Source organism: Dictyostelium purpureum (genome assembly GCF_000190715.1).
Source record: "Dictyostelium purpureum unplaced genomic scaffold DICPUscaffold_64, whole genome shotgun sequence".
Classification (NCBI taxonomy): domain Eukaryota; phylum Evosea; class Eumycetozoa; order Dictyosteliales; family Dictyosteliaceae; genus Dictyostelium; species Dictyostelium purpureum.
Window position 1 is genome coordinate 5348 of NW_003519401.1, and position 20561 is coordinate 25908.

At 24.3% G+C, this 20561-nt stretch overlaps 10 protein-coding genes across 10 annotated transcripts in view; 3 read left to right on the forward strand and 7 right to left on the reverse strand.

Moving 5' to 3' along the window:
- Positions 1-547, reverse strand: part of DICPUDRAFT_150156 (uncharacterized protein) — a gene marked incomplete at both ends in the record, with an annotated part of 2566 nt that extends 2019 nt beyond the window's left edge. The window contains one exon of the mRNA XM_003286169.1: positions 98-547. Coding sequence (XP_003286217.1) covers positions 98-547 — 450 coding nt within the window. The remainder of the gene's footprint in view (positions 1-97) is intronic.
- Positions 548-930: 383 nt separating this feature from the next.
- Positions 931-1756, forward strand: DICPUDRAFT_150157 (uncharacterized protein; the record flags this gene model as incomplete). Its single annotated transcript, XM_003286156.1, has 3 exons — positions 931-1004; positions 1241-1291; positions 1723-1756. The coding sequence occupies 3 exons, from the start codon at positions 931-933 to the stop codon at positions 1754-1756; spliced, it is 159 nt and encodes a 52-aa protein (XP_003286204.1).
- A 519-nt stretch (positions 1757-2275) lies between these two features.
- On the reverse strand, positions 2276-3184 carry DICPUDRAFT_94116 (uncharacterized protein). The gene is made up of 3 exons (XM_003286170.1): positions 3111-3184; positions 2491-3035; positions 2276-2387 (listed from the first exon to the last, which is right to left on the reverse strand). The coding sequence occupies exons 2-3, from the start codon at positions 3007-3009 to the stop codon at positions 2295-2297; spliced, it is 612 nt and encodes a 203-aa protein (XP_003286218.1). The 5' UTR covers positions 3010-3035; positions 3111-3184; the 3' UTR covers positions 2276-2294.
- Positions 3185-6009: 2825 nt separating this feature from the next.
- DICPUDRAFT_30610 (uncharacterized protein) lies at positions 6010-7346 on the forward strand (the record flags this gene model as incomplete). The annotated part of the gene is made up of 3 exons (XM_003286157.1): positions 6010-6550; positions 6627-6791; positions 6871-7346. The coding sequence occupies 3 exons, from the start codon at positions 6010-6012 to the stop codon at positions 7344-7346; spliced, it is 1182 nt and encodes a 393-aa protein (XP_003286205.1).
- Positions 7347-7548: 202 nt separating this feature from the next.
- DICPUDRAFT_150160 (uncharacterized protein) lies at positions 7549-9430 on the reverse strand (the record flags this gene model as incomplete). The annotated part of the gene is made up of 5 exons (XM_003286171.1): positions 7549-7708; positions 7775-7873; positions 7938-8955; positions 9034-9190; positions 9269-9430. The coding sequence occupies 5 exons, from the start codon at positions 9428-9430 to the stop codon at positions 7549-7551; spliced, it is 1596 nt and encodes a 531-aa protein (XP_003286219.1).
- Positions 9431-10114: 684 nt separating this feature from the next.
- DICPUDRAFT_150161 (uncharacterized protein) lies at positions 10115-10931 on the reverse strand (the record flags this gene model as incomplete). The annotated part of the gene is made up of 3 exons (XM_003286172.1): positions 10115-10239; positions 10347-10454; positions 10547-10931. 3 exons carry the CDS (start codon positions 10929-10931, stop codon positions 10115-10117), a joined length of 618 nt encoding a protein of 205 aa, XP_003286220.1.
- Positions 10932-11332: 401 nt separating this feature from the next.
- Positions 11333-12361, forward strand: DICPUDRAFT_30603 (uncharacterized protein; the record flags this gene model as incomplete). Its single annotated transcript, XM_003286158.1, has 1 exon — positions 11333-12361. A coding segment is annotated over one exon (1029 nt), but the record flags the coding sequence as incomplete, so codon positions are not given.
- Positions 12362-13171: 810 nt separating this feature from the next.
- DICPUDRAFT_150163 (chaperonin 60) lies at positions 13172-14913 on the reverse strand (the record flags this gene model as incomplete). Its single annotated transcript, XM_003286173.1, has 2 exons — positions 13172-14155; positions 14224-14913. 2 exons carry the CDS (start codon positions 14911-14913, stop codon positions 13172-13174), a joined length of 1674 nt encoding a protein of 557 aa, XP_003286221.1.
- A 1012-nt stretch (positions 14914-15925) lies between these two features.
- Positions 15926-17816, reverse strand: DICPUDRAFT_150164 (uncharacterized protein; the record flags this gene model as incomplete). The annotated part of the gene is made up of 4 exons (XM_003286174.1): positions 15926-16492; positions 16581-16952; positions 17036-17197; positions 17280-17816. The coding sequence occupies 4 exons, from the start codon at positions 17814-17816 to the stop codon at positions 15926-15928; spliced, it is 1638 nt and encodes a 545-aa protein (XP_003286222.1).
- Positions 17817-18368: 552 nt separating this feature from the next.
- On the reverse strand, positions 18369-20037 carry DICPUDRAFT_97312 (uncharacterized protein; the record flags this gene model as incomplete). The annotated part of the gene is made up of 3 exons (XM_003286175.1): positions 18369-19222; positions 19299-19869; positions 20028-20037. The coding sequence occupies 3 exons, from the start codon at positions 20035-20037 to the stop codon at positions 18400-18402; spliced, it is 1404 nt and encodes a 467-aa protein (XP_003286223.1). The 3' UTR covers positions 18369-18399.
- Between the last annotated feature and the right edge of the window lie 524 nt (positions 20038-20561).

Here is a 20561-nt window from a genome sequence, read left to right on the forward strand (position 1 = left end):
TTTGTGGTTGTTGTTGGTGATAAATTAATGGTACAGATTCAGTAGAGTGATTATCTACTATGTGTTGTTGGTGTTGATTATTATTATTATTATTTACAAAAAGCATTTCTTGTGGTGAAGAAACAGATGAAGGTGAATGAATATCATGAGTATTATTGTTATTTACTTCTAAAAAGCTATTATTGCTACATAAGTTATTTTGTTGTTCTTGGTTACTAGTATTACAATTTTGATTATTATTTTTATTATTTTCATTTTCATTTTCTATTCCAGTTGATGTATAAAGAAGCTCGAATGACTGGTTACCATGTTTGATTTCATTGATACTGTCTTTATCACTATCATCTTTGTTGTGATCATTGATTGATGAATTGTCTAAAAATTGGGATGACTCTATGGTTGAATCGATTTGGGCGTCGTCAACTAAAAGCTTTCCATCTTCGCTTACCCCGGTCAATAGATTTCTTTGAAGATCAGTATGTGATGTATGATCTACAATATTGCAACCTTGGGTAATATCTGAAAAAACAAATTGGGTATCCATCATTTTTGTGTATATATGTGTGTGTGTTTATGTATGTATATATGTGGATATTTAAAAAATAAAAAAAGAAAAAGATTTTACAATGGTTTTTGCTATAAAGAACGAAGTAATTTTTTTTTTTTGTAATACAATGTTTTTTAATATTGGAATTTATTTGAAAATATATTTTAATATATAAATCTTTTTTTTTTTTGCTTTGTCTTTTATTTGAAAATATGTTATTATATAATAAATATAAATTTTTTTATTAATCAAAAAAGAAAATTTAATTTTAAAAATAAATTATAAAAAAAACAAAATAAATGTTTTAATAAACTATTGGATGTAAAAATAAATACTATTGTCACCAATACACCTCTGCTATTATTGGTGTGTTTTTTTAATATATGAGAAAGAGTGAGAGAATTTCTGTATATGTAGGGAATGTGTGTGGGTTATTATTGATATTTTTTGAATTAATGTAAGTGGTAGTGGTTGTTGAGTGTGCGAGTGTGTGTTTCTAATATTATCTTTTTTTTTTATAATTTTTTTTTTTTGAATTTTTAAAAAATTAAAAAAAAAAAGCTTTTTTGAAAGAAAGTTTACTAAAACTACAGATCTTTATAAATACAAATTTTTTTTTTTTTTCTTTCTTTCAGATTTATTGAGATGATTTGTGATGTTGATATGATTAAAGTTTAAATTTAAAATATATAGAATAGCTAAATTTGATGAAGCTGATTATGATTTGATGATGGTTATGATGATGTTGGTGATGCTGATGCTGATGGAACAAAGTGATAAAAAAAAAAACTTAAAGATTTTTTAATACATAATAATAGTAATTTAAATTTAAATTTATTTTTATTTTTATTTTTATTTTTATTTTATTTTATTTTTTTAATTAATTTATTTATATAATTATATTTTCTTTTTTATTATTATTATTTATTTATTTATTATTTAATGATACATAAAATTACAACACATATGATAAATTTTGGTAATACTACAAAAACACAACTAGAAAAGAGAAGAAAAAAAAAAAAAAAAGAAAAAGTGTTTTTTTTAATGTGATTTGGTGCAGGTCTTTTTGTAAAATAAATTTTAAAAAAAAAAAAAAATTTGTTTTTAAAAAAAATAATTAAAAAATAAAAAAAAAAAAAAAAATAAATAGATTTTTTTTTTTTTAATAATAGAAACCATCCATGGGTGTTTGCTGAAAAGAATTGAAAAAAAAAAAAAAAAAAGATTTCCATTTTAATTATTGGGGGATTATATTATTATTTTGGTGTAATATAAAAACAAAAATATCCCTCATTACTTAATTATTTTTTTTGATCCCAATATAAAATATCAAATCAAGCATTTTGATTTTTTTTTTTCATTATTAAATTTTTCATAAATAATTTGATTATAATAATTGAATAATATCTGAAAAAAAATTTTATTTATTTTATTATTTTATTTTTTTTACAATGATAAAATTACTAAAGTTGTGTCATGGCATCTATCAACCACAAGTAAAGAAACTCTATTGGTTCATTATTGAGTGGCTGTTTTTTTAATTTTTTTTTTTTTAATATTATAAATAAATACCACCTAACCTCGGTAAAAGGGAATAGCTTGTTTGTTGTTTATAGTGCCATTGTTGTTGCTATTGTTTTTATTATTCAGTTATTGGTTAATATTAAAAGAAAATTAAAATAGTTTTTTTTGAAAAAAAAAAATAAAAAAATAAAAAATAAATTTGTGTAAATATTTTTATTTATTAACTAAGATTATTACTGTGTCTATAACAGCAAACAGTAACATTGTCACATGGGATTTTAAAACTTTGGCACCGACTTTCTACAACACTTAACTGATTATGTTTTTGAAAAAAAAAAAAAAAAAAAAAATTAATATAATTTTTAATTATTATAAAATAGATTAAAAAATAAAATAAAAAGTGGTTCTATACATACCAATAGATCAGTTAATTCTTTTGGACTTGATGATTTCTTAATATATTTTACAATTGTTTTTAAACACAAAACATTCCAAAGACCATCACTTGCCAAAATTACATAATCTCCAGGTTTTAAAGTTTCACTAAGGGTTTCTGGTTCTGATGACACACCATATTTACTTAAAACTATATGCCCGAGTGCTCTACTCATATTTAGTGCCAACCTTTGTTTCATGATGTCTTCATTTGAATAGTCCAATTTATTTGGTATCACCCTCCAGCAACCACATCTGAAAACCACTCTACCACCTGTAGATGTAATACGTTTTTTTTCTTGAGAATTCTCTGGTTTATGGTCATTGGAAAGTTGAATTGGCGTGTAGTCTTTTCCATTATTAAAACTTCTAAATAATACTGCCATTGAATCACCTACCCATCCGACTTTAATTTGATCGTTATCAATAATAGCTAAGGTTGCTGTTGTGCCCCAATCTCCAGTCTCTTTACCTTTATCCAATAGTATTTGGTTTGCCATCTGGAATGAGCTCCTAATGCTACTATCTTTAAAATTTTTAAAAAAAATTGAAACTATTAGTTAATTTGATTTTGGTTTTTTTTTTAAAAAAAATTACTTACCATAGTCTTTATTATTATTTTCGTCAACATTCTCTAAATTCTCTTTTGAAAAATAGTTTGAAATGACATCTCTTGATGTCGTTGAAGCAAGTACACCCTCGTCCCCATGTCTATATTCAATGTTAATTATTAGTATTATTACAATATATACAAAATTATTTTGTATCATACCCATCAAAAACACCTATTATTCTTATTTTATCGGCCTCTAAATTTTTATGAAAAAAAGAATCTTGGTTTTCATCTCTAGTACCCAAAATTGTATTGCCATTGTAAACTAAATCCTCGTTTATATAGCTAGTACTACTATCATTACCATTATTACCATTATGATTATCATTATTGTTATTATTATTATTACTTTCACTATTGTTATTGTTGTTGGTATTATCATTATTGTTGTTGCTATTAGTATTATCACTATTGTTATTGTTGTTACCATTACTATTACTACTATTATTATTATTATTGTTGTTGTTGCTATTATTTGAACCACTTGTTTTTATTTTTGGGTCATTACTATTATCTCCATTACTACTACCCATTGTTGAATCAATTGTTAAACTTTCTAAATTTGGTTTATAATCATTATTTTCTTCTATACTATTTACATCTTCTTTACTTGTTTGTTTTTTATGTTTCTTTTTTTTATTTTTACTATTGCTTTTTGTATTATTATTATTACTGGTGTTGTTGTTATTATTTAATTGGTTAGGGCTATCAATTGTTAAATCTAGTGGGGCGGATGCAGTATTTTCTGTGGTTATATTTTCTACTTGTCCTTCATCTTCGTAATCTTCTTCAAACTGCAATCTTTCTCTTTTTAGGGGCGAGGTTTGATCTTTTTCTTGGCTAATGCTGATGTCGGTTCTTTTGGCAGGACTTTTTTTAATTATGAATTTTAAATAGTTATCTGATATCCAAGATATTTCATAATTACAATCACTTGCTACTGCTGTTTCCATTGTTTAATGATATTATTATATGTATTTTCCCAATAAAATAAAAATAGAATAGAAAAAAAAAAAAAAAAGTATTTGTTATTTAATTAAACTATGTGGTTTAGAAATAAACACTGTTACTATTGTTATTATAAATGGTTTTCTAGTGTGTATCGTTTATTGTAATAATTAAAATAATAATAATATATGTTTTATTATGACCGATTTTTAGTGAGTTATTTTTCTTTTTTTAAAAAAATTAAAATAAAAAAAAAATTTTGGATGTTGTGTGGTGTGGTTTGTATGTGTATGTGTATTTATTTTTTAACACTATATTAATTATATAAATATAATTTAAAAAAAAACACTATATTAATTATATAAATATCATGAAAAAATTGTGTGTTTTTTTTTTTTATTTTTTAATTTTAATTTTAAAAAAAAAAAAATTTTAATAAAATAAATTAAAATTTTTTTTTTCTTTTTTTTTTTCAATTTTAACATATAAGTATATTTTATTTTAAAAATTAAAATTAAAATTAAAATAAAAATTTTAAACAATTTTGGATATACACACATAAACACCCAAGGATCCAAAACATTCATACTGCATTTTCCTATTTTAAGATATTTCTTTTCCTTGTTTTTTATTTTTGATTATTGTTTATAGATTGATTATTGGGGACTACTATCACATCTTTTTCATAAATAAATTTCAACCCAAATTTTTTATCAATTTTCAAAAAATGAATGATTTTTATTTTATCATCTAAATATTAATAAAATAAATAAATTATAAATAAAAAAAAAAATAAGGTCTTTTCTTATTAAGATGATTTTGGTTATTTAATTTGGTCACTTTTAATTTTTTTTTGATGATTTTCGTTGTCCAAAAACAAAATTTCATAAATTTATAATACTTAAAAATGTCCACTTAAATAAATAAAAATTTACTTAATTCTAACCAGGTTTCATAATTTTCTTTTTGCTAAAAAAAAAAATATAAAAAAAAATGGTACGACTTTTTTTTTAACATAAAAATTTGGACTGTTTTTTGGTTCATTTTAAATTATTTTTTTTTGATTTCTATTATTTCACCTAAAATATTGATTGAATTCACTCCGCAATATGAAATTAAAAAAGATTAAAATCAGATACACACAATCGTTTTCGAAAAATATCATTAGTTTTTTTTTTTTCGTATATTGCAAAAAAAAAAAAAAAAAATATTTTCAAGATATTTTTGAAATGGTAATAAAATAAAAAAAAAAAAAAAAAAAAAAAGATATTTTATTTTTTTTCGTTTTTTATTTGCTTTTTTAAAAAAATTTAATTTTTTTTTTTTCTTTTTTTTTTTATTTATTTTTATTTTAAAAAAAAAAAATTATCATCATCCACATTATAATAATAATAATAATATCAATATTTATTTATATCATAAATATCGTATCATCACTATTTTGTTTATTTAATTCACCAAAAATTATATATATGCATATTTATATATTTTAATATTTTTATTTTTATTTTGGTGTGTTTTTACAAATTATCATATAAATCTAAAACTTTATTTTTGAAACTATTTATATTAATCGATCAATTTAAATTTATAATCACATTAACTATTTTTATTTATATACAAAAATTTTTAATAATAACATTTTATAATCATTTAAAGTATAATTATATACATTTAAAAAATTTTTAAAAAAATTAATTTTTAATTAAATATTTTTTAAAAACAAAAAACAAAAAAATTATTTATTATAATAATAATTATTATAAATATCACAATTAATCATTTATCAATTATTTTATTAATAATAAAATAAAGTAAAATAAATTAATTTAAATTTAATTTAAAATATAGTAATATAGTATAAAATAAAAATACAATAGAATAATAATAATAATAATAATAATAAAAATAAAATAAAATAAAATAAAATAAAATAAAAATGAAGTGGCATCAATTAAATATCGAAGGATCAATTCCACCAGCTAGAATATCAGCAAGTAGTAGTATAAATGATATTGGAACCATTGTGTTTTATGGTGGAGGATCACCATCATCAACAAATAATTATACCGATTTAGCATTTATGAGTGTTGGTGTTGGTGTTACAGATGAAATTGCTAAACCACAAAATACAACATCAATGGGTAAATTAAATAAAATATTGGGTTCAAATATAAGTAAAAATTGCCAACAATTACAACAACAACAACAGCAAATACAACAAGGTTTTAGCAAACAAAATGGTGCATCAAGAAAAACTTATTCAAAACTACCACAATACTCTGGTTCAACTATATTTCACTGGGAAAATTCAGTTTGTGAATATGCTGCCAATGAAAACCCAGGAAATAGAGTTAATCATTCATTAACTTCAATTAATTCAGGTGGTTATAAAGGTAAAATTTTATTAATTGGTGGTCAACTTTTTGATAATTGTAACAATATCAGTTTAAGTAATGATATTTATTTATTAGATTGTGGTATGTAAAATATTTTTTTTTAAAATATAATACAATAATAATATATTAATTTTCTTTTTAAATTTATAAACTATAGAATCATTATTATGGGTTAAATGCCCATCGACAGGAACATCTCCATCACCAAGACATTCACACTTTGTCCATCAAATTTCCAGTGATACATTATTATTATATGGTGGCATTGGTGATTCAAACCAAATTCTTAATGATGTTTATTTATTAAATTTATCCAATCAAAGTAATTATTTTATCAACACTATAAATAATAATCGTTATAAATAGTAATACTAATATAAAATATTCTACTATGATTTTAGATACATTAAGATGGAGTCAAGTAAATGTTTTTGGTACCGTATTTAGTTTTAAAGATAAAAATTATAAGGTTTGTGTTTGCAATGGATTTTTATGGGTTATTATATCAGAAGGATTAGAAATGTATAAATTAGATTTATCAACTTATCGTTGGAGTGCAGTTCAGTATCATGGTAGTTTCCCACGCTTCCAAAGTGAATATACATCGATTGGAGGTTGTTTCGGTAGCATAATTTTATTATTGGTTGAAAACGATATATTTTTCTTTGATACCAATCCAACAGAGCTCGTATGGGGTGAATTAGAAGTTCAAGGTGAAAAACCCATGAAAAGAAAGTTTCATTCAGTTTCAATGGTTGATTCAATGTTAATACTTGTTGGCGGTCAATATGAATTACCATTATCAACCATTTCAACAAGAGATATCGAAATGATTGATCTTAAACCATTATTTATTAAAAAGAAAATTATTAAATAACAAATAATTTTTTTTTATATATAATAAATAATAAATAATAAATTAATAAATAAATATTTCGAAATTACTTTCTTTTTCAATAATATCTATATCTTTTAGGATTTCTATATTGATATTGAATTCTTTTAATTTTTGTAAATAAAAAAGAATCTTTATTATTTTACAAAATAATTGTCCAATAAAAAATTTGAGTATTTTCTATCTAGTTATAAACTGTTGGAGGAAGGAATGGTCTTGGTGGAAGAGGTGAAATTTTTTCATGTTTCATATAAACCATAAATTGGTGTGGGATTTCTTTTAATACTTCACATGCTAATTGATATGGATCTGCTGCATAATTAGAGAATGGAACAAATTGAACTCTGTGTACAAAAAAAAATTAATATTTTAACATTTAAATTTTATATTGAAAAATATTAAAAACCTACATATCCCTTTTAGCTTTGTGACCATCAGAATCAACTAAAACACCATCGTCACCATCTAAAACATTCATTTGAGAAAAACCACTTGAACCAACACCAACACTAAAAGTAATGAATTAATTATTTATTTTTCAACCATTATTTAATATAATAAAAAAATACATACATAATAACTGATAATGGGGCTTTTGAGGCTTCGACAATAGCTGAAATAGTTTCTTTTTGATCTGAAATATCGCCATCTGTTAAAATTAATAAAATTGAATAACGTTGTTCATTTGATTTACCAAACTTTGTTGCTTTTTTATTTGCATATTTAATGACTTCTTCAAAGTTGGTTGGAAAAGAAAAACCAATGTTTTCAATATTGGTCACATACATATCTAAAACACCCTTAACACCAACGGCTTGTTTAACCCCTGGATTTAATGAGAATGGAAAGCAATGGCTAGTTTTACCACCATCTAAACTACTGTGGTAACCACCAAAACCAAGTACATCGATCATACCATCAAAATCGTATGGAGCTAAAACACTTCCAACTGCTGAAATAGATTGAAAGTATTGATTAGCAGCCATATCGACAGTACTGTGTAAAATACCATTGGAAGCCGTACAGTCAATTGCAACGGTTAAATTAATTTCACAGCCACCATTAAGATAATCTAAGAATGTTGGAGCTGGAGCGACTCTTGCTTCATAAAACTTGATTACCCCTGAATTTTTATATCCAGATTTTGATGTTTTCTTTGGGTTGATAAGTTGAAATTCTCTTTTAGCACCTTGTAATAATTCATCGGTTGTAGTATCGAATGAACCAATAAAATCATGCTTTGAAGCCTTGTCATAATCATAAAATTCGAAACGGATACCCTTAAACATATCATTTGAATTAAAATCACTTAATGGTAAATTGATTGGTGCGAAGCATGGGTTTAAAGTGTTCATTATAACTTCACTTTCAAATACTCTAACATAACCTGTTGAATTTTCTTTTAAAATATAAAAGTATGGATCAGATGAAAAGAGATCCTTTTTATCTAAATTATGACCTTCAAGTTTAAGAATAATATTATGGAAGGAATTGTAAACTTCATTAGCACTAATTTGGATCATACCGGTCTTTTTGCCGTTGTATTTAATTTCGTTTACCATTATTCTACTGGGACGTGAAATGATATCACCTAAAATTAAAAAATAAAATAAAATAAAATTAATAAAAATTTAATTAAATAAATAAAATAATATATCCCTCTTCCTACCTAATGTTGTGCTTAATCTACCGATAGTATCATTTTCATCGATATCATTAAATCCCTTAATTTCTTTATCGATATCAACAACAATAAATTCAAGTGCTTGAAGTTTTTCGAAATGATAATCGATACTGATGATTTCTTTAAATTCTGGATTTAAATTCTTTAATTTGAAATGTAATTAATATTTATTTTTTAATTTTATTAATATAAAAATAATAATAATATAATTGAATCTTACATTTTTAATAGTTTCAGTTTTACCAACCAAAGCCATGCCAGTTACCTCTTTAGAGTAAACGTAAACACGTGGATCTGATTTTGAAACTAAATCTTTATTCTTCAATGAAGAACATTTAATTGATAACTCAATTTTAGTTTGTGGTTGTTGTGGTGAAATCATTCTTTATATAAATTATTAAAAAAAAAAATAAATAAAATTTCACATAAATTTTTAACTGGATAAATTAAAAATAAAAAAAAAAATTTATAAAAAATAAAAAATCGGTTAAAAATGATTTTCATTTTATTTCCCAACCTTTAAAAAAAAATATTTTTTGATTACACCAAAAAATGTTTATAACACAATAATCATAAACCTTTCATAAATTGGAAATGATAAACACAAAAAAAAAAAAAACTCAGCACCGATCTATCTGAATATCGGTCATTTGAAATAAAATTAAAATTAAATTTTACATTATCTGGGAAATATATCAATTTGACACTTTCTTTATTTCCAATCGCCTATTTCTGAATTTTCATTTATTTTGGTGCTAATATAGATTCTTTTTGAATTTTGAAAGAATACTAGGGTTGAAATTTGAGATTTAATTGGTAATCAAAAACTGAATTTATTTTTTTAATTATTTTTTTATTTGATTGAAGGTTATTTATTGACAATAATTTTCCATCCATAAATTGTTTAGTAACTTAAGGCATCCACTGCACTTTATCATATTTTAAAACAAAAACAAAAACTAAAAAAACCTTAAAATAAAATAAACAACCAATTTATATTATTTTTTAAAAATTATATATTTTTTTTATTTATGTTTTATTATTAATATTATTGTTTCTAATCCATTTAAACTGCACGTTTAACTTCAAAGAATCTACGAAGGTAATAAATTTGCCAAATGCTTAATGAAACAAGAACGCAAGCTTCAAAAATTGACCACCATAATACACGACTATTGGTACTTTCAGCAGCTAAGTAGATTTAAAATAGAGTTGTTAGTATATATTTTAAATATTACAATATTCATTGTTATTTTATTTATTTTGTTTTGTTATAGTCTTTGATTATTATTACTTACTATTTCTATGAGCAGCTTCTCTCATTCTAAAATAATTTTGTTCATTTCTTACACCAGTAACACCATCAGATAATGTCATGATTGATCTTTCAATTGGGGTGAGATCATCTATAGAGAGAAGAAAAAAAAAAAAAAAATAAAAAGTTAATAAATATTACAATTATATTGAAAAATATTTTAAAGTTGATAATAATAATTACTCTTTTTGGCTAATTCTCTGATTGGAGAGTTTTCACCAACTGATAACATAAAACTAACAGTTTTATCAGTTAATGAAGACATTTTATTGCTGAAACAGAAACTATAGATACCAGCAAAACTTGAACGAAGAGTTTTGGTACCTTCAGTTTCACGATGACCTTGATAAACGATTCTCTTATCTGGTGAAATAATTGTAAAGTCAATATCATTGAAACCACCATGAATTACTTGAAACATGACAGTGAATGATAAATCGACATCGATTTGTTCATAGATACATTCTTCAACCTTGGCTGAAACTTTAAATGAAAAAGATTGTACTAATGAATTTGAAACAATGCAAATTAAAACAATTGCAAATAATAAACTATTAGCAACCTTCATTTTTTTTTTCCTTTCTTTTCTTTTAAAATACAATTAAATATAAAAAAAAAAAAAAAAAGAATTTATATATATAAAGTGCACAAAATAAAAAATATTAGTTCAAAAAAAAAAAAAAAAAAAAAAAAAATTTTAAAAAAAAAATTTTAAAAAAAAAAAAAAATTTAATTTTGAATTTTTTTTTTTTTTTTTGATTTTCCAAATTTATTTTTTATAAAAAGGGTATATATTAATTTTAATTAATCCTATTATTTTATAGTTTTCTAATTTTGTTTTCTAATTTATTTTTTATTTTTTATTTTTTTTTTATTTGTATTTTTATAAACAATATTATTTTATTTTACTTTTTTTTTTTTTTATTTTTTTTATTTTTTTTTTTTTTCTTCCCCCAAATTTTTTTTTTAATGGAAGAATCAAACCATAAAATTAATAAATTGTTTTTTTCCGTATGGAGGAATTTATTTCTTAGATCACAAATTTCTAATCATTTAAAATTATTTATTTCTAGCAATCAAAAATTTACAAAAAAGAGTGAATTTTTAGAATATCCTAAAAGGAACTATTTAATAGATGTGTCAATAGATTTTGATGAAGAGTTAAACGAAGGTGATATTCCCGATTCAATTAAAACTTTATCATTTGGGGCCCACTATAATAAACCACTTAAAAAAGATGTTATCCCATTATCAGTTAAAACTCTAACATTTGGTTATTTTTTCAACCAACCGCTTAAAGAAGGGGACATACCACCATCGGTTAAGGCAGTAACGTTTATTTATGCATTTAACCAACCACTAAAGGCTGGTCACTTACCAACATCAGTAAAATATTTGTCATTAAGTGTGAAGTTCAATCAAGAGATTAATAAAGGTGATTTACCACATTCAATTAAAACGCTAACATTCGGTAATCTTTTTAATCAACCACTCAAAGAGGGAGATATACCACCATCGGTAGAGATTCTAGCATTTGGTAATGCATTCGATCAACCTCTTAATCCTAAGGCTATGCCACAGTCAGTAAAGGTATTGACATTAGGGGAATACTTTACCCAAGAGCTTAACGAGGGGTCCATTCCACCATCGGTGGAGATATTAAAGTTTGGCCATTTTTTTAACAATCCTCTTAAAGAAGGTGTTATACCGCCATCAGTAAGCGAGTTAGTATTTGGTCATTCTTATAATCAACCTCTTAAGGAGGGAGTTATTCCGCATTCAGTTAAATCACTAACGTTTGGTTATGATTTCGATCAACCACTCAAGAAGGGTGACATTCCACAATCTGTAAAGTCATTAACATTTATTTATAAATTTAACCAACCACTAAAGGCGGGTGATATCCCATCATCAGTTGAAATACTAGAGTTTGGTAATAATTTTAAACAAGAGCTAAAAAAAGATGATATACCATCATCGGTAAGGGTTTTAACATTTGGGGGAGGTTTCAATAGATCACTAAAACCTGGGGATATACCACCTTCGGTTAAAGTTTTAAAATTGGGTGATGCATTCAGAGAACCTCTTAGAGTTGGTGATATCCCGCCATTTGTAGAAACAATAGAGTTTGGTTATTTTTTCGATCAGCCGCTTATAGAGGGTGCTTTTCCACCCTCAATTAAAACCCTGATACTGGGTGATTGTTTTAATCAAGAACTTAAGGCTGGAGATATACCGCCATCAGTCAAAGAGTTAATCTTTGGTCAGAATTTCAATCAACCACTAAAGATTAATGATATACCATCATCAGTTGAAGTACTAGAGTTTGGACATCGTTTCAATCAGCCACTTAATAAAGGATATATACCATCATCAGTTACACATTTGACTTTTGGGTTTGATTTTAATCAATCTCTAAAAGAAGGCGATATTCCGCCATTGGTACATAAACTTAATTTTGGTTATAAGTTCAACCAAATACTCAAAGCAGGAGATATACCACCATCAGTTAAAACACTAAAGCTTTGTAAAAGTTTCAATCAGCAAATAAAAGATATTCCACCATCAATAGATATTATATTTAATTAAACCTAGCGATATGCTGCCAATAACAGTAACAATATCTAAACCCAATTAAAAATCACCATTTAAAAAAAAAACAATATTATTCTTTCTTTTTTTTATTTTTATAAAACCAAATTAATTAAATTTATAAAATCAAAAATCTTACAAATAAAAAAGTGTTTTTTTAAAATTATTTAATTTTTTTTATTTTAGTTTTTTTTTTATTATCTATTTATATATTTTTTAAAATTCTGGCATTTGTGGAGGTTGTGGACCATTTGATTGTTCTTTTTTATTTTCAACGACCATAGCTTCGGTTGTGGTCATTAATGAGGCAACAGATGAGGCATCAATTAAAGCAGTACGAACAACTTTGGTTGGATCGATAATACCAGCTTGGATCATATTTTCGTATGAACCTTTTTGGGCATTGTAACCATATTCGAAATCTCTCTTTGATAATAAACGACCAATAACGACTGAACCTTCAACACCGGCATTATTAGCAATAGTTTTACATGGGACTAAAAGAGCGTCTCTGATGATTTTAACACCAATATTTTGGTCAAAGTTGGCCATTTTAACTTTTTTAAGGGCAAGAGTACTGTAGAGTAAAGCTGTGCCACCACCTGGGACAATACCTTCTTCAACAGCAGCTCTGGTAGCATTGAGGGCATCGGTGATACGATCTCTCTTTTCACCAACTTCAACTTCTGAAGCACCACCAACACGAATAACAGCAACACCACCACCAATTCTGGCTAAACGTTCTTGTAAGGTATTCTTTTCATATTCGCTGGTTGAACGAATAATTGATTCACGAATTAATTCGACACGTTCTTGAATGGCAGATTTTTCACCAGCACCATCTAAAATAATAGTATCATCTGAGGTGATGGTAACTTTCTTAGCTTGACCTAACATGGTAATATCGACATCTTCGAGTTTAGTTCCTAAATCTTCACTGATAACTTGGGCACCAGTAATAACGGCAATATCTTGTAATTGAACTTTCTTGAAATCACCAAAACCTGGGGCTTTAACGGCACAGACTTGAAGACCTCTTAATTTATTGAAAATTAAAGCAGTTAAAGCTTCACCTTCAATGTTATCGGCAATAATAAGTAATCTTTTATGTTTGGTGTGAACAGCTTCTAAAATTGGAACTAATTGTTGAACATTTGAGATTTTACCATCATAAACTAAAATTAATGGATCATCAAATTCCTATAAAAAAAAAAATTAATATCTAAATATTGATGATGAGGATAATATTTTAATAAAATAAAACTTACACATTTTTGGTGTTTTGGATCAGTGATGAAATATCTTGAAATAAAACCTTGAGTGAATTTCATACCTTCAATAATTTCCAATTCATCTTTTAAAGTTTTACCATCTTGAACAGTGATGACACCTTCTTTACCAATTTTTTCCATAGCGCTGGCAATTAAATTACCAATAACTTTGTCACCATTGGCAGAGATAGTGGCAACTTGTGAAATTTCTTCAGTTGATGAAATTGGACGTGAGAGTTTTTTTAATTCTTCAACAACAATTTCAACAGCGTGGTTGATACCTCTCCATAAATCCATTGGGTTCATACCAGCAGCAACAGCTTTGCAACCTTCAGAGTAGATAGCTTTGGTTAAAACAGTAGCAGTAGTAGTACCATCACCAGCAATATCGTTGGTATTTGAAGCAACACCTTTAACTAATAATGCACCTAAATTAACGTGACGATCAGCGAATTCGACGTGTTTGGCAACGGTGACACCATCTTTAGTGATCTTTGGAGCACCAAATGGTTGATCGAGAATAACGTTTCTACCTTTTGGACCTAAAGTGACTTCAACAGCTGCTGCTAATTGTTCAACACCACGTAACATTAATGCACGACATTCGGCACCAAATTTAATATCTTTACCACTTGAGTAGTTTCTAACGAATTGTGATGATGACTTTCTTAAAACTTGACGAAACATTTTATGTTACTTTTTTGATTAATTATTTAAATAAAATTTAAAAATAATAAAAAATAAAAAATAAAAAAAAAATGATAAGTTTTTTTTATTAAATTAATTAAAATTAAAATAAAATAAATAATGTAATTAAAACAAAGAAAAAAAAAAATGAAATTAGTTTTCTTGAACGAAAAAAAAAAAAAATTTTAAAAAAAAATTTAAAAAAAAAAAAAATTTTAAAAAAAAAAATAAAAAAATAAAAAAATGAAGTTTTTTCTGAAACGCGTAATGTAATATAATTAAATGATTAATTTTTTAATTAATATAACTTTAAAATTTATTTAATTCTAAAAGAATTCAAAATATCAAAATTTAAAAACCACCAATGAGTTATGGTAATTATAATTGAATTTTATTTATAATTTTAACACTCCCACATATTGCAAAAGGGGTTGGGGTAACAGGGTTTTTTATTTTAAAATATGTGATGTGGATATTCAATAGTAGAAATTATTTTAACATCAAGTATAGATCCATAAGTTATCATATAGTAATCATTTAATACAATTGTCAGATCTAGTGTAAACAACCCAACGAAAATCTTAAACAAAATCTATATTTAATATTATAATAACAAATAATAAAATATTCAAGATCATAAATAAAATATCTAAAGAATCATAAAAATAAATAAATAAAAGTTAGAAAATTTTTTTTAATATTTTTTTTTTATTTCTATTTTAACATTAATAAATAATTGATTTTATCTATTTTTTATTTTTTTGGTTTTTTAGTTTTTAGTTTTAGGTTTTTTTTTAGTTTTTTTTTTTTTTTTGATAATATATATAATTTAATATATTAAAAGCTATATTTACTATTATAATAACAATTATTATTATTATTATTATTATTATTATTATTATTATTATTATTATTATTATTATTATTATTATTATTATTATTATTATTATTATTATTATTATTATTATTATTATTATTATTTACTATTTTATTATAATTTATTTTATTTTTTTTAGTATAATGGTGGTGGTGGAGGAAGTAATGAATCACTATTAACAATCCAAACACAAACTGTTTTATCAAAAGAAGCGGACCAGAATTCCCAACGAAGATTTCTATTATTATAATTGAGTACAGCATCGATTACAGCATCAGTATGATAATCTTCTAAAGAACCAATTAATTGGAAAGTAGTTGAATCCCAAATTCTAATGGTTGAATCTCTTGAACAACTCCAAACTGAATTTGAAATTGATTTCAATGAGTTTATTAATAATAAATCTGGATGTGAAATTGTTTTAACAATTGAAAAATCGGTTGGATCAATTACAAATATAAGTCTATCTTCAGAACCAGCCCATACCTTCCCATTATCGTTATATCTATGATAGGTAAGGCAGGTAATATTTCTTTTAGCTGGTGTTTCCAATTTTCTAATTTCTTCACCTGTATTCTTGTCGAAAATATAAATACAACCATTAACACCACCTACCCAAACTTGATTGGATTCGCCATGGATCTCTGCAATGCTAACAATAAATTGATTTGGAATTGATATAGTTTGTACAACCTCTAAAGTCTAATCAATAATAATAAAAATAAAATTAATAAATTATAATTCTAATGTTTTTATTACTAAAATAATAATAATAATAATGAAACATTACATCACATGAAAATATTGTAATTTTTTGATCTGTACCAGCCCATATTCTATATTCTCCATTTTCACTTTTGACTGGGGTTAGTGAGGCATGTAAACCTGGGAACTCTTTAACCAAAGTACCACTTTTATTCCAAAGACTTACTGATTGACTTGTGGCAATCCATGCGTGATCTTTAATTGATGTCATAGTGTGAATTCTACCAAGATTACTATCCCATTCTTTTTCAGTTGTATAGTTTTCAGAATTAAAAATTTTAATAATACCTGCAGAGTTTGCTGTCCAAATTGATTTACTTTCCGCATCTTCAACAATTGAAATACCTTGACAAGTTTTATTAAATCCACCAACCATTTTATATAAAAATGATACTTTCTAAAATTTTTTAAATAAAATGAAAAAATGAATATTAATATGAGTCGAATTTTGATGGTTCTGTCGTCGCTTTGAAATCTTACCATATCACCTTTTGTAACTGATGGATTTAAATTTGAAAATACATGATCTTGTTCTTCAATTAAAAGTGTAACAATTAATTTGATTTTACCTGCACCTGCCATCAACTCCATCATATCAGTAGTACTAACTGCTTTTCCACCTTTCCATAATAAATTTGGACCCTAATTATTATTATAACAAAAAAGATTAATAACCAATTATTATTATTATTATTATTTTCTATTTTATGATTATGATTATTACCCAAACTAAACCTAAATTTTCTTCTGTCATCTTATTATATGATGCATTGACAGCAATTTTACCTAAAAACCAAACTAATTGTTTTAAAACTTCTTTATTTTCGGGTTTGAGTCCAGATACCAATTCACGAAGTTTTTGAATTTGACCAAGACGATCTAAAGTTAACAATGAAATGAAATGGTCATATTGATCACTTTGCAAAAGACAATCTGGTAATTCTCTAAAGTATATTTTCATAAGATCGGCTAAATCGACTGGATCTACTCTTTCTTTATCGAAATCGATGAATTCACCTTTATCTATTTGAATTTGTAATTGTTTAACCTTCTCTTTTGTACCTGCAATACGAAAGATACCCTCGATACCTAAACCATGTTGAATAATATATTTGAATCCATTATGAAGGAATAATGGTATGTTGATATCTGGGTTGGACTTTTTTTGGCTCATAATTACATCCAATAATGGAGCTCCAAAAATTTTACCAACTGTTGCTAAACCACCATGTCCTGCATAAATACTTGCTCTATTTGTCATTTTTAAACAACTTTTATCCGTATTTATTATCTAGTATATATTTTATTATATAATATATTGATTATGATTTATGTATTTATATATTTATTTTTAGATTTTTTTTTTTGTTTTTGTGTGTTTTTTTTTTACACCAAAATTATTATTTTTTATTATTTTTGCGTGGTTGTGTGTGTTTTTTTTATTTATTAACTGATAAATTAACTTTAATCAAAATAATAATAATCAAAATAATAAATATACAATTTAAAAAAAGATTTCTTATATAAACTAAAAAAATGTTTCTATTTTTTTTTTTTTTTTTTTACCAATTTATAAAAAAAATAAATAAAATAAAAAAAAAATTTTAAAAAAAAAAAATTTATAAAAAAATTAAAAAAAAAAAATAAACTTTTGAAATGGGTTGTGGTGATGGGTATTTTCATATAAAAAAAAAAGAGAGAGAAAAAAATAATAAAAAAAATAGAATATGTGTGATATTTATATAAACAAATAAAATTTAAAATTTTTTTAAATCTAAAAAAAAAAAAAAAAAAATAGTTTTTGTGGAGTTTTATCGTTATTATTTTAGTGTATATTTTTTTATTTAATTAGCGGCATTATTGTAAAATAATGCACTATTTTTGGAATCTCTGTCAAAATCTTTCTTTTTTGATTTTTGTTGATTTCTTTTTTGGACTCTAAGTAAATCGTTAAGTTCTTGGCCTCTTGGTATTTCAAAATCAAATAATTCTTGTAAATTTTCATTAATTTCCCATTGTGAGCTCATACCTGGACCAACAAGTTTACGAAGAGCATCTAATTGAATATACTTTCTCCAACCAGTGAAATGGAAAGGTAAACCAGAAATTACGATGGTTTCTTTTGGGGGTTCACCATCTTTTAAGTTGGTTAAAACTTGACGAAGTAATGATTTGGATTGAATTTTCTTTTTACCCTTTTCTTCGTTCATTCTGAGGGTATTTTCAATAACTTGGATCATATGATCATCGTCAATAATAATTTGATTGATTTGATCTTCTTCAGAGACTGCACTGTTACTATAACCGTCTTCATCGTATTCGTCACTATCTTCATAATCTTCGCCACTATGGGATGCATTGCCGCCCTCTAAACTGAGATTTTCAATATTATATGTTTTACCTTTACCAGATCTATATTCTCTTTGGATTTCTTCTTCTTCTTCACGATAGTCTTCATCTTCGTCTTCATATTCGTCTTCGTCCTCTTCTTCATACTCATAGCTGTAATCTTCGTCATCATCAGCACGACTTGAGTCTATTTCACTTTCGAAATCATCTAAAACCTTTTCTTTAACGTCATCAACAATAAGTGCAATGGCAATTGATGATGTAACTCTAAGGTTTTGTGATGATGATTTTGAAAATTCGATTAATCTGCTTAATACTCTGTAGTATTTTTTAAAAAATATTAATATTAATATTAAATTAACTATTGATCACAATTATTATTATTATTACTTACAATTTATAATCTTCCATTTCTTTTGGATTTATTTTAGTTAAGAGTAATAACCATGCATTTAAAATTTTATCTAAAATATTTTTTCTTTTTTGGGTGTATAAAAGGTCTTGGAAAATTTCGATTGTATGTTTGTATGAGTCTCTATCTGAGCAGGAATAGAAACAGGCGTTTGAAAGAGCGACTATGCAACCAATTAATTCGTTATCTTTAACATGTTGTTCACCATCTGATATTATTGAAGTTAAACTGCCTTTAATAATACGATACATTTCCATATTTTCGCCACTATTTAAACAACATAATGAAATGCATTTACCAATTTCGATTGGTTTCTCTAATCTTCCTTGATGTGATGAAAATAATGAGCATAAAGCCTCTACTAATTCTAATGGAATTTCTTCACCTCTGTTACCCTGGAGTGTTAAAATTGTATTTAAATTATAGACTGCATTTGTAATAATACTAGCTTTCTTTTCTTTTAATAATGGTATAAAATATTCGAATGGTTGATGCTTTTCGTTTAATGCTTTATGAACAGCAACAACTGCTCTATGATTACTTTTTCTTGTTCCTAAAAATTAATGATAAAAAATTTAGTTATTAATATATTTGAAGGAAATAAGATTTCTTTTTTTTTTTATTTTTATTTTTTTATTTTTTATATTTTTTATATTTTTTATATTTTTATTTTTTGATTATTATTTTTAAAAAATTAAATTTAATATTTACTAATATTCATTTTATATTATATATGTATTTTTTATATTTTCTATATATTCTATATATTCTATATTACTATTTATTTATTATCTATATATAAGTGTTATTAATAATTGTTTTTTTTTTCTATAAAATTTTTAAAATAAAAAATTTAAAAAATTTTTAAAAAAAATAAAAAAAAAAGAATATTTTTATTTTTTAAAATTTTTTTAAAAACAAATAATTTTCATTAAAATTCTCAAAAAATTAATTTAATTAAATATTAAATAATAAAATTAATATTTAGTCAAATCTTTATTCCTAAAAAAATCTTCGTTTTTAAAAACATTTTTGGTCGTATTTTAAAAAAAAATAATAAAATTAAAATAATATTATAATATAAAATAGTGTGTTTATATTTAAAATTTTAATTTAATTTAAAATTAAATTTTATTTTTAAATTTCAATTAATTGGTGTGTGTGGTTAAACTATTCTGTTTATTGTGTATATTTAAAAAATTTTAAATCTTTGTGTTGATAATTATCTATGTTTAAAAATCTAAA

Bases quoted from the DNA above. Each gene is read 5' to 3' on its own strand.
- DICPUDRAFT_94116 (XM_003286170.1), bottom strand. From the start codon at position 3,009: ATGGCAAACCAAATACTATTGGATAAAGGTAAAGAGACTGGAGATTGG. The intron at 2,388-2,490 runs GTATGTATAGAA...AAACATAATCAG, and splicing joins AAGAATTAACTGATCTATTG to TTAAGTGTTGTAGAAAGTCG.